This window comes from Gasterosteus aculeatus, chromosome 2, assembly GCF_964276395.1.
Source record: "Gasterosteus aculeatus chromosome 2, fGasAcu3.hap1.1, whole genome shotgun sequence".
In the NCBI taxonomy this organism is placed as follows: Eukaryota; Metazoa; Chordata; class Actinopteri; order Perciformes; family Gasterosteidae; genus Gasterosteus; species Gasterosteus aculeatus.
Window position 1 is genome coordinate 1417874 of NC_135689.1, and position 18082 is coordinate 1435955.

At 44.6% G+C, this 18082-nt stretch overlaps 1 protein-coding gene and 1 long non-coding RNA gene across 4 annotated transcripts; both read left to right on the forward strand.

The window, feature by feature from the left end:
• Nucleotides 1–35: 35 nt before the first annotated feature.
• On the forward strand, nt 36–957 carry LOC144383595 (uncharacterized). Its single transcript, XR_013451030.1, has 2 exons — nt 36–200; nt 591–957. It is a non-coding gene; the product is annotated as an uncharacterized LOC144383595 (long non-coding RNA).
• Nucleotides 958–1484: 527 nt separating this feature from the next.
• On the forward strand, nt 1485–17549 carry LOC144383584 (deoxynucleoside triphosphate triphosphohydrolase SAMHD1-like). Of its 3 annotated transcripts, none has more exons than XM_078081658.1 (20): nt 1485–1711; nt 4620–4713; nt 4817–4883; nt 5258–5330; nt 9805–9910; nt 10050–10116; nt 10491–10563; nt 10878–11038; nt 11450–11565; nt 11653–11723; nt 12444–12596; nt 13019–13119; nt 13196–13304; nt 13568–13659; nt 13737–13852; nt 14613–14806; nt 15076–15159; nt 15243–15347; nt 15524–15661; nt 16148–17549. In XM_078081658.1, the coding sequence occupies exons 1-20, from the start codon at nt 1655–1657 to the stop codon at nt 16181–16183; spliced, it is 2013 nt and encodes a 670-aa protein (XP_077937784.1). In that variant the 5' UTR covers nt 1485–1654; the 3' UTR covers nt 16184–17549. The 3 variants fall into 3 exon arrangements, with proteins under 3 accessions (XP_077937784.1, XP_077937780.1, XP_077937786.1); XM_078081654.1 differs by having other exon boundaries at nt 1528–1726; XM_078081660.1 differs by lacking the exons at nt 5258–5330; nt 9805–9910; nt 10050–10116 and having other exon boundaries at nt 1528–1726.
• Nucleotides 17550–18082: the final 533 nt, after the last annotated feature.

Sequence of the window (18082 nt, forward strand, 5' to 3'; positions counted from 1 at the left end):
CTGACTATGTTCTTTCATTTTGGGAATCCTTTTAGGTGCAGATCAGACCCTAATGCTGCGACCTCTTGGAGAGTTTGGCGATGTTTGGCGACATTGCTGCAACATTTCAGTGCCAATGTGTCTGTTGGAGAGTTATCGCTGCCCGGTGGTCTTTTCCTCCCCATAAACACAGGCAGGATAGCGAGCTCCAGGAACCATTTGTAAGTGTGCTGCTATTGTTTATAACGCTGTAGGTTAATCTAAAGTCAAATTAAGATTGTACACTGCATATTTGACAGTCTGAATTCACAGCCTGTCACATTTGATACTTATGTATGAGACTCTTCAGTGAAATGTAATTTGGAGCACTTTTTTGGATTTTCGGCTCCGGTTTTTGGCCATCAAATGTGGGAAGGACCTGAAGACAACCGTGTGGAGAATGCTTCAGAGTATCTTCTCAAATCGCCTTTCAATTTCTACAACTTGGACTGGTGTAGGGGCTAAAGCTTGTTTTAAAGACCTGTTTCTGAAGCCCATTGTTCAAAGTAAGTTAGATATTCTCTTAATTAGATGTGTATTCAAAAGGAATGACAGATCTGTATTTTCTACAGGGGCCATACGGAAGAATCCGGCAACCCAGGATGCCACTGATGAGGCGGTCCAGGTTAATGTAATGCGTTTCCTGAAAGGAGCATCTGACCGCGAAGGTGGAGAAAGGCGCCGCACAACAGAGAGGGACCCACAGCCGACTCCTTAAACCTAGACCATAGGCTTGTCTAGACTACTGACACCCAGCATGTTCTCTGTGTGTATATATTTTATGTATATATATATATATATATATATATATATATATATATATATATATATATATATATATATATGTCTTTTGTTTTCTTTTTTATTTATATTTCAGTGTGCTGACAGATCTTGTTTCAATACTGTACTGAAATGTGGAATTAAAACGTCAAATAGAAATTTGTCTGGTTTGATCAATCATTATTCTAGATAAACTGCATGCTATAAACATTTTATTTATATATATATATATAATATATATATATATATATATACATATATAAATATATGACAGATGGCTCCGCAATAGCGTTTGCCTCCGGCGGGTAAAGCTGCGTTTGCTATAACTGCGGCGGATCGGCGGTTGACCTGCTGTCCGTCCGCGAAAGGAAGGCGGTCCGCCGACTCGTTGCTATCTGGGTTGAGGAGGACGACTGTGCCCCCCACTCACCCACAAGCGCTCAGGTTCACTTTGTATCACCTGGATACAATTTGTTCAATCAAATAAAACAAATTCACTCATCAGATCTTTGAAGAGATGATGATGCAGGACGATGAGTCGCCTGTCAGCTGCTTTAACGTCGTGTTCACTGCTTTTTGTTAGTTTATTAATAAGCAAACCTGTTGAACGGGATGCAGAACAATGTTCTAAATCAACGTCATCAAGTCAACCCAAAGCCGCGTGTGGCCCCGCCCCCCTCGTTCACCGGGACGGGGAATAAAAACCGGTGATTCTCGCCGGTCGCGGTGTCTTCTTGCCGCTTCTCCCGATCAGCTGTTGCGGTTCGACGTCGGTTCATCGCCGGCTGTGATTCAGCGCGTCTCTCTCTCACCACGCGGGACTCACCAAAGCTTCTGCCCGGTTCCCCGGTCCATCATGGCGGGCCGACCGTCCGACGACCATCCGCCGACCTATGTTGACGTCCCCAGCACGGTAACATCTGCACAGGTTCAGATATCCAGATGTTGGTGCGTCTCAGCATCCTGGGCTGCATCATCAGTCTACTTGAGCTCCTTTATCTGTTTCTGTTTCTGTTCATAATATGAAGTATAAACTAAATATAAAACCGTCACAGCGTCAGTAGAATGTTCAGCCTCACCCAGTGAGCATTTTTTGGTTGAAAAGACGTTTAAAAGACGTCTATGCCCGACGTTGAAAAGACGTTGCAAAATGGTTTTTAAAGTGAAAGTTGTTTCAACGTGATTTTTTATAGGGTAAAATGTCTTATTCTCTTGTGTGCTATATCATTATTTTGGAGGTTTAAAAATAAACTACGTCCACATTTGTAAGATTACCACCGATATTATAAATCACGTTGAAAACGGGTCTATACGCGAACGTCTTTTCAACGTCTACGAATAGACGTTGAAAGAACTTTCACTTTTAAACCATTTTGCAACGTCTTTTCAACGTCGGGCCACAGACGTATTTTAAACGTTAAATAAAAGATTAGATAAATTGCTCGCTGGAAAGTTACATACTTAGTCACAGTTGTCATGTTAACATCCCTTAACAAGGACAAACGCATTATGTTATTAATTTGCATTTATTATAAATATAACACTATACATATAACAACACTTTTCCTAATGAAAAACAATACAAAAATAAAATATATATTTCAGGGAAATAAACTATGGAATTAAAAGTGCAGAAAAAACATGGACAGGTTAGTTTAGAATTCTGTGTTTCTAGCCCATTTTTCTGGATCATTGGAACTTCATTTTTAGATTCTGTAACAAGATGTGGATCTGTGTCACTTGAGTTGGGATAGTATACCTGAAATCAGCTGCGTCTCCCTCATCCTCACTTGATGATTCTTTGTGTAAAGGGAGTCAGAGTGCAGAGAACACCCTTCAATTGCAGATTCCTCTGGTCAACGTGTTTATTCAATTCAAATCATTTTATTTTGTTCAGCTTTGCAATCTGTAAACATGCAAGCATGCAAGTAGGTGTGTAGAGTATGAACAACTTAAAGATGTACAGTGCTTTCAAATCCTTTGACAGAAATTATTCTAATATTGAGAGTAGTAAGCCAGGTGTAAGGCAGGACCACTGCAGGCACAACCTCCATCAGATGTAACCTCCGTCAGATGCAACCACCACCCACAGAAACCTGTGAGGAGGGAAAGCACAAAGACTTCAAGGAAAAGGCAAAGTTGGTCATTTGGGTTTATGATGACAGTAATAAACTAGTAATAATAACAGCAGCAGGTGTGTTAGAACCCTCATTCATAGATTGTTTACTCATTACATTATAATCAAGATAATTCATCTGCAACTTATGGCATTTCTGGAGTAACATGTCCAGGTATATTACACAGTATCATGCTTTAAGCAGCAGTAACTTACAATGTGTTGGCCCTCTTGTTTACAGACCACAACTTGTTGAATTCAGCCCTTCACCCTTGCAATCTGTATTTAGCCCCCATTGCTTTAAAAACGTATTTTCAATGTGAAATGCAAAAAAATTAATGGGTACGCATTAGCAACATCAAACACACAAAAAATATTCTGCGATGTTTACTTTTGGTCCAGGTCATCATGCTGCACGCTAGCATGCTCCAAGCTAGCATGCTAACTAGCAAACTACCTGCGCTAACGCTAACAAGCTTAACAAAAAGGACCGTCTTTCCTGTATCGAGTCGGCACCACAAGTGAAACAACCAGGCCCGTTTGAAGGAATTTGGGGGCCCCAAGCAAAATGGACATGGAGGCCCCCCCCAAGTCCCCGCCGCGCGCACGCAAAACCTACAGGAACCACAGCACAGCTATAAAGTTTAAGTTCACCCACACTTTATATAAATAAAAAAGGGTTTACAGTGCATAAACCTAATGTGCATGATATTTGAACATTTAACAATTTAACATTTGCACACTACCATAAAATCAAGTGCCAGTCCTGTGAGCCTCTCCTCTTCACGATGCCGGGCTAGGGTTGCCAACTGTCTGGGACGAATCACGAATTATGGGCATTTTTGATTTGTCCCGACCGTGACAGCTCCAGTTCTGTTTTCCAATCACAGCCTCCTAAGTCAATGACGCGCGAAAAACTGTTTGGTTGTTGTGACCAACAACCAGATGATGATGATGATGTTCATAAGAAGCAGTACATGGACCCAGGGGGGGTCCAGGTGAGGGGGGATCTGGGTCAGAGGTGTGAAGGCAAATCTATGTTAAAATCCGAGAGTGCAAATCCATGTGCACACAAATCAAACATTCACGAGCAAAATTCCGTCTTGTGTGAGAATCGGGATAAAAAATGAAAAACTTTTCATTTCCTTACAGGTGTATTTTTCAACAACTGTAGGCCGACTTCACAAAGACAAGTTTCCACAGTGACAAGCTTTTGAAATATGCATTAATACCACAAAACAGACGAGGTTTGTAACCAATTAAATGTAGAAACCATGGTGACTCCGCCCCTTACTGTCAAAACGGAAAACAGCGAGCGAGCAACGAACGAGGTTCAGGTTTCCAATGTTTGAATTCCGCGCGCGTGGACCTGATTTGTGCTTTTGATTCTGACATTGATTTGCCTTCATACCTCAGTTACCAACATCACGTAACAATATTATAAAAAAACATTTATATCGGTAGATATAAAAGTGAATTATATTTCTTAACGTTACACTTAAAAGTGAACTCTCACCCGCCTCCTTCCTGAATAAATTAAATCCTCATGGGCCGCACTGCATGCTGGGATATACTGGGGCACAAAGGACAGATCAGATGTGTCCTCCAAATCAGCTCCTGGAGGACAGCGTCCCTCGACTGCGTTCAGTGGAGCCGACAGAACGAGACACGACAAACTAGTTTCCCCATTGTTTTTTTCCTTCAGGAGCCACAGACGGACTACGCGGGATGGGGAGTAGAAGAAACGTGTCGGTACCTGCGGGCGGAAGGTCTTGGAGAGTGGGAGGATGCGTTTAGAGGTTGGTCCTCTTTGTTGGAAATCTTAATTATAGATGTTGATATTTATACAAAAGCTATTTTTAAATATTTCTTCTCATCTGTGTTTTTGTCTCCGGCATCCAGAGCACAGAATCACCGGGGTGGGGCTCCGCTACCTGGCGGATGCTGATCTGGAGAAGATGGGCTTGAAGTAAGTTTGTTGAACATGAAACCCTGAGGGTCTCACATGATGTCAGCAGGTCCATAGCTTCAGCGCGAGGGCTGCGACCTGTCAGGGGACCTCGACTACCTCAGAACGCATCACACGCTATTTATTGGTACTTATGGGCTCTCTTCATGAGGTCTTACCCACCAGAACGCTCACAGGGGTTCCCCTTCATCCTGACAGGAAACAATGTCCAGATGGACAAAGTAGGTCCAGAGTTCTTACACTTGTTATCATGGTATGAATCTTCAGAGCAGAGGCCATAAACCAGGTTGGGTCGCAGAGGGGTTAACTGGGGATTGGCTTTAATGTTCCCTCACCATTTGTTTCTGTCTCCTCATGGACGGGTTCACGTCCAGGCTCCACGAGGACCGCCTGCGAGTTCTACACATCCTCAGGAAGCTGTGGCAGATCGAAGTGGAGCCGAGCAAGGTAACATCTGCACAAGTCCAGGGCTGAAGGGCCGATGAAGACACAATAGAGCGAAGGAGAGGAACCCCCAAATTTCGCCGACCAGTTCATTAATTCTCATGAAAATTTGAACGATAATACCGTCTCTTTCAACATTAGGTTGCAACCAGTGCTGTAGTGGTAGAATTAGAGGTGGGTAAACTCTGAATTTTGTGATCATACAGACCTCGACGCGATGCGAAGCAACGCAACACAAAGCGTCGCGACTCTGTAAGGCTGTCCTGGCTATATTGCATTATGTTATCAGTAAAAGTCATATACAACATCAATGAAAATGGATAAATGTGTAAGTAGTTTGTAGTTTATTAAATCTAAGAAAACAGTGAAGAAAAGTATGTCAACACAACACAACAAGACAATTGCAGATTAAGAACTATCTACATACGGAGTCTCCTTTTTACAGTAGTGCCCAGAGGGCCTCCTTGTCCTCCACGTCAGGTCCTGCCTCGCACAGAGGAGCCATGAACCCCAGAACACGTGTTCTGGGGTTCATGGCTCCTCTGTGCTTCTCTCTCTATTGGACCTGGTGTTTCTCCTCTTCCTGTGCTCTCTGCATCATTGCCTGTCCTCTCACTGCCTGAACAAATATGTTGAATTTAAGAGTTAACCAGTTAAGCAGTCTGTCAATTACACTGACAACATAAGTTAAAGGAACACTCATGTACTAACTATTTCATCATAAATAGCCTATACAGCATGTTTTTTTTCACGTTGAGAACTGACTTGTTTTTTAATCTACGCGTCACCAGGCGTTTTTCTTGTCCTTTTACCGTGCACGACCAGCGAACACAGAGCGCGCGACTACTACCCCCCCCCCGCCGCGAAATATTGTCTGACATAAAACCGGTCCGTGAGGTAAGAAAGGTTGGGGACCACTGGGCTGATCCACAACGTGTGTTTACACACCTCCTGGATCCTGATTGGACGCTGCTGCAGCCGCAAGGCGCTGATTGGATGCTCACAGACCGTAATACAGCGCAGATGAACATGATTCAGACTACGGCGTTTATATGTTCAACAATAGGAAACCTAGTCTTAGCTGTTTTAAAATTACACCAAGTTTATTTCGGATTATTCCAACGGAAGAATACAAGGCGCAGGGAACTTTGAGGTGCGTAAACGCTATTTATAGGTGCATAAACGCTATTTATAGGTGCGTAAACGCTATTTCCAAATTCCAGAGGTGCGTAAACGGCGTTTACGTGCGTTTACCCTCCACTACAGCCCTGGTTACAACCTGACACATTATCAACAAATGTACTTTTTTTTAGCACGTTGATGTTTCGTTCACTTTTTAGGCGGTCTTTGACGTTCAGACCTCATTTCAACCTGATTTCAACCATATTTTATTATTTAGATTTTTAAGTGTTCACAGGGCATGTTTGACTAATCGCCTGTCAGCTGGTTTAACATCGTGTTCACTGCTTTTTGTTAGTTTATTCAGTCAGTCTCCACTCAGTCCAGTCTCTCCTTCTCCCCTGTTCAGTGGTTTGTTTCCCTTCTTATGCTTAAGTGTGTCTTTAGTTTGCGGCGGAAGATGTGAACGCTCTCTGCGGTCCTGGTGTCTTCGGAGAGCTCGTCCCACCATTTCGGAGCACGACAGCAAAGAGTGGTGATCTAGTCAAGTGTTTTGCTCTCAGTGAGGAGGAACAAGCAGTTTATCGGATGCAGAGCGGAGAGTGCGGGTCGGGATGTCGGGTTGGACCATGTCCTGGATGTAAGCTGGACCCGATCCATTCACAGCATGGTACATGAGCACCAGTGTTTAGAACTGGATGAGCCACCGGTAGCCAGTGAAGAGAGCCGAGGAGTGGAGTAGTGTGGGAGAATTTCGGAAGGTTAAAGACCAGTGGAGCTGCTGCATTCTGGATGAGCTGCAGAGGTGGAATGGAGGTAGCAGGAGACCTGCAGGAGAGAGTTACAGTAGTCCAGGTAGGAGATGACAAGAGCCTGAATCAGCACCTGGGCAGCCTTCTGAGTGAGAAGAGGACGTGTTCTCCTGATGTTGTAGAGCGTGTATCTACAGGTTCGTGTTGTCAGTGATGTTGGGAGTCAGGGAGAGTCGGCTGTCGAGTGTGACGCCGAGGTTCCTAGCGGTTAAAGTGGGCGTTAACACGGAGTTGCCAAAGTTGACAGTCAAATCCTGGGTCGGAGAGTCTTTTCCTGGAAAGATAAGTAGTTCAGTCCTGTCGGGGTTGATTTTCAGATGGTGGGCGGACATCCACTGAGAGATGTCAGTCAGACAGGCAGAGATCCGAGCTGCCACCTGGGTGTCCGAGGGAGGGAAGGAGAGAATTAGTTGGGTGTCATCGGCATAGCTGTGGTAGGAGAAGTTATGCGAGCGAATGACAGCCCCGAGAGAGTTGGTGTAGAGCAAGAAGAGAAGGGGACCCAGCACGGAACCCTGAGGAACTCCAGTAGTAAGAGGACAAGGTTCCGACACAGATCCTCGCCAGGTTACCCGGTAGGTGCGGCCGTCGAGGTAGGACGAGAGAAGGGAGAGAGCAGGTTGACTGTGTCAAATGCAGCAGAGAGGTCCAGAAGGACGAGGACAGAGGAGAGAGAGGAGCTCTAGCAGTGTGGAGTTGCTCTGAGACAGCAAGGAGAGCAGTCTCTGTGGAACGGCCTTGAAGCCTGACTGGAGGGGGTCAAGGAGGTTGTTACAGTGGAGATAAGAGGAGAGTTGATTAACGATAGCACGTTCAAGGGTTTTGGACAGAAAGGGAAGAAGAGAGACCGGTCTGTAGTTGTTTTCTTCAGAAGGGTTGAGGGTAGGTTTCTTCAGGAGGTGGTTGACTCTAGCCTCCTTTAGATAATTGGGAAAACAGCCAGATAACAGAGTATTGTTGATGAGACAGGTGAGGAAAGGGAGAAGGTCACAAGCGATAGATTGTAGAAAATGTGATGGAATGGGGTCAAGAGGGCAGGTGGTCGGACGGGCAGAGGTTACTAGGGTAAGAACTTGGTTAAGAGACGGGGGGGTGAAGGAGGAAAGTGAGGGCGATAGAGGTGAAGCCAGTGGGATGCAAGAAGTAGGAGGTGGGTTTGAGAAGGAGGAGCGTATGTCAGCTATTTTCTTGGTAAAGTAGTTGACAAAGTCACCCGGAAGAAGAGTGGAGGGGGGAGGAGGACTAGGGGGTTCGAGGAGGTTGGAGAAGATCGAAAAGAGTTTTTTGGGGTTAGAGAATGAAGATTCGATTCTGGATTGGAAGAAGGAGCTTTTGGCAGCAGATATAGAAGCAGAGAAAGAGGAGAGAAGAGATTGAAATTCAAGCAGGTCATCAGGTCGTTTATATTTACGCCATCTCCTTTCCGACGCTCGCATGGTTGCTCTCATGGCACGGACCGGTTGAGATAGCCACGGAGCCGGAGGGGATTTGCCAGTCCGTCGTGTCGTAAGAGGGCAGAGAGAGTCTAGAGAGGAGGAAAGATTTGAGGAGAGTCTCTGCAGCAGCGTTCGGATGCAAGAGTGAGAAGGAATCAGTTGAAGGGAGAGCTGATAGAACAGAGGATGCCAGAGAGGACGGAGAGAGGGAGCGAATATTGCGCCGAACAGGTACAGAGTCAGTCAATGGGGCCGGGTTGTTAGTTATAGAGTGGGAGAGAGTAAGAGATGAAGAAGTGGTCAGAGACATGAAGTGGAGTTACAGAGAGGTTAGTGGTAGATCAGTTTCTAGTAAAGATGTAGTCGAGGTGATTGCCGGCTTTGTGAGTAGGAGGAGAGGGACTGAGTGACAGAGCGAAAGAAGAAAGTGAGATGACTTCTCTGTCTGGATGTTGAAGTCACCCAGGAGGATGAGCGGAGGTCCATTTTCATTAATCGGTAGATATAAAAGTGAATTCTATTTCTTAACGTTACATTTAAAAGTGAACTCTCACTCGCCTCCATCCTGAATAAATTAAATCCTCGTCGGCCCGCACTACATGCTGGTATATACTGGGCCGCAAAGGTTGGATCAGATGTGCCCTCCAAATCAGCTCCTGGAGGACACCGTCCCGCGACCACGTTCAGAGGAGCCGAACTAGACAGTCGAGTCGCAGCGACGTATGCAGTGGACGAAAGCGTCCTTAAGGATGCACCCTAGAGCGGTGGTCCCCAACCTTTTTTACCTCACGGACCGGTTTCATGTCAGACAATATTTCGCGGAAGAGGTAAGAGGACAATTGTAAACGTGAAGAAAAACGCCTGGTGACGCGTGGTGAATCTGTCAGAGGGACGAGCGCACATAATTAGGAGAAAATCCGGTCAATTTTCAAAATAAAACATTTTTCAGAAAAATAATATATATAAGCTTTCTGTGGTGCGGCCCGGTACCAAACGGCCCACGGACCGGTACCGGTTTGCGGCCCGGTGGTTGGGGACCACTGCCCTAGAGAATTGGGACACACCCTGTGTGAAGACACAACGAACTAGTTCCCGCATTGTTTTTTTCAGAAGCCCGGAGCGCCAGAGATGGCTGGCTACGTGCGATGGGGAGTAGAAGAAACGTGTCAGTACCTGCGGGACGAAGGTCTTGGAGAGTGGGAGGTTACGTTTAGAGGTTGGTCCACTTTGTTGGAAATCTTAATTATAAATGTTGATATATATATATATATATATATATATATATATATATATATATACACAAAAGCTATTTTTAAATATTTCTTCTCATCTGTGTTTTTGTCTCCGGCATCCAGAGCACAGAATCACCGGGGTGGGGCTCCGCTACCTGGCGTACGCTGATCTGGAGAAGATGGGCTTGAAGTAAGTTTGTTGAACATGAAACCCTGAGGGTCTCACATGATGTCAGCAGGTCCATAGCTTCAGCGCGAGGGCTGCGACCTGTCAGGGGACCACGACTACCTCAGAACGCATCACACGCTATTTATTGGTACTTATGGGCTCTCTTCATGAGGTCTTACCCACCAGAACGCTCACAGGGGTTCCCCTTCATCCTGACAGGAAACAATGTCCAGATGGACAAAGTAGGTCCTGAGTTCTTACACTTGTTATCATGGTATGAATCTTCAGAGCAGAGGCCATAAACCAGGTTGGGTCACAGAGGGGTTAACTGGGGATTGGCTTTAATGTTCCCTCACCAGTTCTTTCTGTCTCCTCATGGACGGGTTCACGTCCAGGTTCCTCGGGGACCGCCTGCGAGTTCTACACAGCCTCAGGAAGCTGTGGCAGATCGAAGCGGAGCCGAGCAAGGTAACATCTGCACAAGTTCAGGGCCGAGGGGCCGATGAAGACCCAATAGAGCGAAGGAGAGGAACTTGTGTGATTAACCCGAGAGGAAGTGAAGATTGTTTCTGTTCCCTTTTCCAAACAAACCGTTGAAGTCTGTGAAGAGACGACAAACCAGTTCCCACATTTGTGTTTCTATTCACTGACATTTTACCTGCTTCTGATCTGCATCTCGTACTCTGATCCTTACCAACACTCCGGCTTCCTGCTACTTTGGAACCGGCTTTGGGGGTTAATTCTTGTTCTAGACGCGTCTCTCAGCTGCTTGTGTCTTCCAGGTGTTCAACGATCCCATCCACGGCCACATGGTGATGCACCCTCTGCTCATCAAAATCATCGACACGCCTCAGTTCCAGAGGCTCCGTCACATCAAGCAGCTCGGGGGGGTCTACTTTGTTTTCCCCGGAGCGTCCCACAACCGCTTCGAACACTCCCTCGGGTATGTCCTCCACTAGGGGCGCTGGTCTGTTGACCCGGCATCGCTCCGCTGGTCACTACCGTCATAAAGCCGTGAACCAACGAGTCCTATCACCACGCTAAGCGCCGTATAGAGCAGCGTCAGCTGGTGAGACCAGACTCCCCAAAGTAATAAAAGAAACAACGTTCTCTCATGCTGCTTTCCACGAGGTCGTCTCAGTTGAAATGTAACGTTAAAAGAAGATTTTTTAACCGTTTTAGACATCTGTGAATTAAATGGATTAATCAATTAATCATCACTATTGTAGGAGAGGAAGGCCGTAGACCCACAAATGGATGAACATGACTCCTCGTTAGGCTATAAACGTGAAGAAAACGCTCCGATGAGTCTCTTCATCCGGTGTAGCTCATTGGTGTTCGTCCTCGTCCTCAGGGTGGCGCATCTGGCAGGAGAACTGGTCCGAGCTCTGAAACGGAGGCAGGGAGACCTCGACATCGACGACAGAGACGTCCTCTGTGTGCAGATCGCCGGGCTCTGCCACGACCTCGGTGAGTTCAGTTCAGTGTCGGGGGCTTAATGGCGACCTATCGGGACCAGAAGTGATGGCGTGTTGATTACATCCTCTTCCCCTCCAGGACACGGGCCCTTCTCCCACATGTTTGACGGAAAGTTCATCCCCAAAGCGGGCTCAGATCCCTCCTGGACGGTAGGACACAATGACACTTATATTTTAGTGTTTATAGATCACTTCCTGTGCATTGGGTTCTTTCCTGCATTCTTTTCTCATTTGTCGCAAATTATAATGTCTTATATTTCATTACATTACATGTTATTTAGCTGGTGCTTTTATCCAAAGTGGGGAAACTCCACCGATCTTTCACGGCCTGGAGGGACTGAGCGGCGTTCTGGTGTGGAGGCCCGCGGTCCGACACAATAAGCGAGACCACAGAACTTAGAGCGGTGTACTCGTGGTACGACGCGGGGATGACGCTGCAGGACCGGGAAATAAAACATGCAGACAGGTTACGACTGAACGGGCGCAGAGTCAAACGGCCCCTGAGACCAGCCTGGTAACCGGACAGACAGACGGCGAGCCAGAGAAACGTCTATGGGATGAGCCATGGGGCGTGGCAGCGGGCGGAACACAGGGTGGAAACTATAGGACGACCCAAAGCGAAACATCAGCACACGTCTGTCAAAATAGCACACAGACAGGGGGAAGAAACGGAGGAGTGGACAGGAAACAGTTGCAATGCAGAGGCCTTTTTTATATAAGCTGCCATAATTCATTTGTAATGTAATTTGACTTCATGGAACGACAGTTAGTACAAGATAAGGGACACAGTGGAGTGGACTTTCTATTTGAGTCATCTTACTTTCACTTTCACGTCCTGACCATTTTCCTTTTCTGTTTTTGATGTTGCAGCATGAGAAGGCCTCCGTGCAGATGTTTGACCACCTGGTGGCTGACAACAATCTGAAGTCGGAGATGGAGAAGAAGCACGGCCTGGTGCTGCCAGAGGACCTGGACTTCATCAAGGAAATGATCGCCGGACTGATGGACCCAAAGGACCCGAAGGTAGCCAAAATAACAGATGCCAAACACAAACTCTAAAAAACAGTAGTCCACAAACCAAAAGGGTGACTTCATAATATAACATTGAATATGAATAGATAAATCACATCTTTGCTAGTATTCATTTTTAGTTTAGAATTATTGCTATTAGATTTTATTCTTATTATCTTTACGCAAATAACGACGGACTGCTCATGAAAAGAAATATTTAGTTGGTCGAAAATAAACATACAATGATTACAAAACTCCTGAACAGAGCACCGTGAACCCAGGTGACACCAGACCAGTACCTTGAAGGTGGGCAGCATGAGGAACATGTGACCTCCTCTGGAGATCAGGCCGATGGAGACGGTGCATTGCAGAGATGGAAGAATGATCACGTTGTTCTATTCGTTCCTGACGTCACTGTGGTTTCATCTCCCCAGTGGCCCTATAAAGGCCGTCCAAAGGACAAGTCCTTCCTCTATGAAATCGTGTCCAACAAAAGAAACGGCATCGATGTGGACAAGTGGGACTACTTTGCCAGGTGGGGTCTGTACCCTGAATGTTCCTTATTCATCTGTTAACTTGGTCTTCTCACCACAGCGTGTCTTCATCCTCAGGGACTGCTACCACCTGGGCATCAAGAACAACTTTGACTACGGCCGCTGCCTGATGTTCGCCAGAGTGTGTGAGGTGAAGGGGCGGAAGCAGATCTGCTTCAGAGACAAGGTGCTTCTAACCAGCCGGAGATCCAAAGCCTATCGGCTCAAAATGAGAATCCATCTTAGGGTTAGGGGGAGTGAGGTACAAAAGCCGCATACATTTCTGGTAGAGACCGGGCAATCAGCATGTAGCCCCCTTTAGTAAAGGTATAGTCTGAAGATGTAAAGGCTCTCTGCATTCATTTCAGATGTGAGTCTCTTTGAAAACGCCTTGTCAGAACTTCTGTCCTCCGTCCTCCATGCGTCCTCTAATCGGTTGTCTCTTAACAGGAAGTGGGAAATCTGTACGACATGTTCTACACAAGGGACTGTCTCCACCGGAGAGCCTACAAGCACAAAGCGGTCAACATCGTGGAGACTATGTGAGGAGCTTGTTGTCTTTTCTTCATGACCCCCACGTGTGCTACGTTTTTACACAGCGATCATGTGATTTTCTCAGGATCACTGAGGCCTTTTGGAACGCAGACAAGTTCATCAGGTTTGAAGGCTCTAAAGGGAAGATGTTCAAGCTCTCCGAGACCATCGATGACATGGAGGCCTACACCAAGGTGACCGGTGAGTAGAAACACGCCGTTACTTCGATTTCCGCCTAAAGTTTTTCCATGTGAAGCAGAAAGTTAGACTGCTGATTGTTATCTGCCAATATCCACTGATATGTGATGAAGGGATCAGTGTTCGTGATCTCTGATCATGTGACATTGTAAGCAACCAATTGGTGTTTAGATCGACAGGAGGCGGAGCTAGCAACGTTATGTGTAATTAATACATTAGTATGGGACCTTTAAATGTACTTTCTATTTTGAAGATGTTTTTATATATATATATATATATATATATATATATATATATATATATATATATATATATATATATATATATATATATATATTAGAGATGAAATATGACGTGTTACAATTCCAGAAAACACCCAAAACAGATTATAATAAATCAGATCACCGAGCAATGAGGAAACAAACTCAAAGTTTTCAAAAGGTTCTCTTATAAAATAGGGATAAGTAATGTTCTGGGACGGAGCTTTTTGTCAAAACATCCTCACTATAAATTTAAACTACTAAGTGTAACTTGTATATGATGTGAATTGATCAATATCAAGACTCCTGTAAAGAAATAATATTAATCTATTGCAGAAACTATTTTGGTCCCTTCTTTGTAAGATTGCAATGAAGGCCACTGTGTATTTAATGTACTTTCACTTTTTTACCTTTTTTAAAAGTAACAAATATATTGGCTGGATGATCACGTGAATGTTCTGTTGTCTGTGTTTACTGCCCCCTCTCCTCCCCTTTCTTCCTAGATGACGTCTTTCAAAAAATACTCAACACATCCTTTGATGAGTTGAACGCCTTGAGGGAGATTCTCAACCGTGCAAACCCAATTGAGATTCTCAACCCCAAAAACCTGGAGAACTCGAAGGAGATTCTTAAAAACGTTGTGTGTCGAAATCTCTACAAATGTCTCGGACAAGCCCTCCCGCCCAAGCACGTGAACGTCAGTGTGATTAAAGCTCAGTTATATTCAGTTATTTTAACTTTGGAGAAGCTGGAAGCAGTAAATGTTTAACGATGGAAGCGTCTTTGTTCATGTTTGGATGAACATAATGAACTACAAAATCTACAAAAACACGATTTATCTGAATTGTATAAAAAAGAAATAGAATGCAAATAACATTTTAGGTTCGAGGTGACTCGTGTTGTATTATCCCCCCCCCCCATGGTTAAATAAGCAACCTCCACCTCCTGCTCTTTCCCCTCTGAAAGGAGAAGATTGCGAGCTGGGAAGACGATCTGGCTCAATGCATCCCTCAGGACGTGGTTCTGAATCCAGAGGACTTCATCATCGATGTGAGGCTTATTGATCTGATCAGTCCTCGTGCTCCCTGCTCTATGTGTCTGCAGGCTTCACTACAACCTTCTCACTCTTTTAGGTCATCAACTTTGACTACGGGATGAAGAAGAAGAACCCCATCAACAGCGTGCGCTTCTACAGCAAGGACGACCCGAACAAAGGCTTCCGTATCAGCAAGGAACAGGTCAGAACCGAACAAGAAGCCCCGACTTCAGATCTCAGGACCGGCTTCAGGTTGTTTATGTCCAACTCTTCCCAATGAAGATGGAGCTTCAAGTTGAAAACGTCCCATCTTCCTACTTTATTGTGTTAAATGAAGTAAACTAAGTACATTGTGCACCTCCTTCTCCTCCTCTCCAGGTGTCTAAACTTCTCCCGCAGCAGTTATCCAAGCAGCTGATCCAGGTCTCCTGCAAGAAGCTTGACAGCAGGAGTCTGGAGGCGGCAAAGGAGAACTTTGAACTGTGGTGCTCTCATAATGATTTCTGGGTGATTCAGGTAATCTGCACCTGCGGAGACGATAGTTACAATGTAGCAACGCAACTGTAACAAGCTGGAAAACAGTGACACAATCAGAGAAAATAAGCGCAATTCTGTAGAAGTCTGAGAAAATGACTCTACTTCTCTCTGGATTTATTCCCTCAGTAAACATTGTAAACATGAGTTTATGGTCTCAGTCTCTAGTTTCAGGTCTTCTTCAACACAACATGATGTTTATTTGGTACATTATGGTCCATTTAGATTCAAACAGACCATAAAGCAGGGGCTGCTTTAGGGCGGGGCTACATGCTGATTGACAGGTTATCAGTGGAAGCCAGAGACATATAAAAGTAGCCGACATGAGGGATTAAAGATGGAAATAAAGAATGTGATTGTGACAGAATTATATGTAATGTAATATGTGTCCAAAAGTCTGATCCGGTGGAAGTGGACTTTTGAACCCTTTGAGCCTCATTGTCTCCTGTTGTTTGGTTCCTCACACAGGATGAAGACATCTTGCCCCCGCTGGGACTCCTGTGAAGTCCAGCGGGACGACATGAAGGAAGTAAACTCAGTTGGTACTAATGTAGACAAATATAATCTATATTATAAATCTCTTTCTACGAGGTGTTGGTGAGCACAGCAAAGATTATAATATCTTTGCACCAAAAAGAGGGATGCGGTACTCGGGGCCCTTTGCTTGTGTTTTTAAACTCTTTATTATAATACTCACAAACATTTAGTTTTAGTTTTACCCTTTTTAATGTTGGTTTTATTTGATATCAAGTGTAACAGATCGTGCTCCCTTCTTCTGTCACAACCTTTAAAACATATATTTAAATGTAAGCTGCGAGCAGCGATGGACGGGTCCTCGCTGCTCTGCACACGTCGGCAATCTGGCCAGACGACTACAAACGGCCAAGAACGCCTGTGGTCGTCGGACAAAGCGACCGCGAGTCAGTAACGGCAGCGAGCGCCGCTGGGAAGGAATCTTTGTCAAATCTATCGTTAACATTATCAAGTTCTTAAGTCTTTTCATTTGAGAGGGATCAGATTAACCTGTGAGGAGCAGGCTGGAAAATAAAAAACATTTAACTTCCTGTTGCCACCAAATTATGAAAATGTGCAAAATAATAAGCAAGTCATGTGTAAGATATGTGTCTTGCCATATTAAGCCACACGTCTTGGAAGTTTGTTGGTCGATATCTTCTAAAATCACTGAGACAACAAGCAACAAAGATTTTCAGGTGATATTGAACCAATAATGATCCACAAAATATTCTGTGATAATCGGACAGAGAATTTAGGAGAGATGGACAATAATGTGTTTTTGACTAAATTCCAAATGAGGGAAAATCTAACTCGGCGTATTTAAATGCCATGATTGTACTTTGTGTTACCCGAGAGCACATGTGTGCCAAATGTCAATCAGGCATTGGGGGGAAAATGGAGCTACTGTGATACTTCTCTCATTTCTAGGAGGTGCTACAGAGACGCTTCTTTATACCCAAATAATATATATTAATAATTCCTTGAAATACAATGTTCCTCTACGACGAGTCGTAGCGAGGACCTTATTAATTCGGCTCAAACGTTTATGTGAACAGATTTTGGCGCGTGAGTGTTTATTTTTCAGATGTGTGTGACGTTGTTGACTTTATTGTTTATTGTTCTGATGCTGAGTGGCTCAACTTTAAGATATTTGCATTATTTTTTCCTTCTTTTCTAATGTCACCGTGTCATCTTTTCCATCTTACCTAAATGTAATCTCAAGGAAATCTCTGACTGCGTATTTTATGTTTGGCCGATTATGCAAAAAAAAAAGAATGGCAATATTTCTGTGTGCAAAGGGAAACTTAAAGATGCTGTGTGTGGTGCTCCAAAGAAATAAAACGGGTTCCTCTCAGCTTGTCCTCGTGTAATGACCCTTGTTGAGCACCAGGGGGCGCCATGCTCCCTTAGACCAGAGGATAACGGATCTGTATGAAAATAACTGTTTCATACAAATAAGCAGAAAACATCCAAAAAAGAAATTTAATTGGATGATGTAACACAAAAAGGAAAGTTCAAGATTTTTAAATTTGCTAAAGAAAACAGACAACCGGTTAATAATAAAGTGAAAGTAACAAATAAATGTCAGCATGAAACTTTGTTCATTAGAAACATTTTCTTCTGAAAATATTATAAGATGCAAATTTGACTGTGATCATTTTCATACATAACCAGATTCTAAATATGAACATCGGATGAGGGAATGTAGGATTTCTCTACGACATCATGAACCAGGAAATACCGTCAACAAGCTTAAGAAACGTACATTCGCTCCACGTAGAATAGAGGAGTCTGTGGACGAGGTGTGAAGAAGCCACCTGTAGAACCTCCACAATCCAGAGGGGAACGAAGCTGTGAGTGTAGCGTCCCTTCAACTTGGAAGAAACA

Excerpts from the sequence above, each read along its gene's own strand:
- LOC144383584 (XM_078081654.1), top strand. The coding sequence starts at position 1,655 with ATGGCGGGCCGACCGTCCGACGACCATCCGCCGACCTATGTTGACGTC. Across the intron at positions 11,566-11,652 it reads CGGGCTCTGCCACGACCTCG|GACACGGGCCCTTCTCCCAC; the intron begins GTGAGTTCAGTT and ends CTTCCCCTCCAG. Across the intron at positions 13,305-13,567 it reads AGATCTGCTTCAGAGACAAG|GAAGTGGGAAATCTGTACGA; the intron begins GTGCTTCTAACC and ends GTCTCTTAACAG.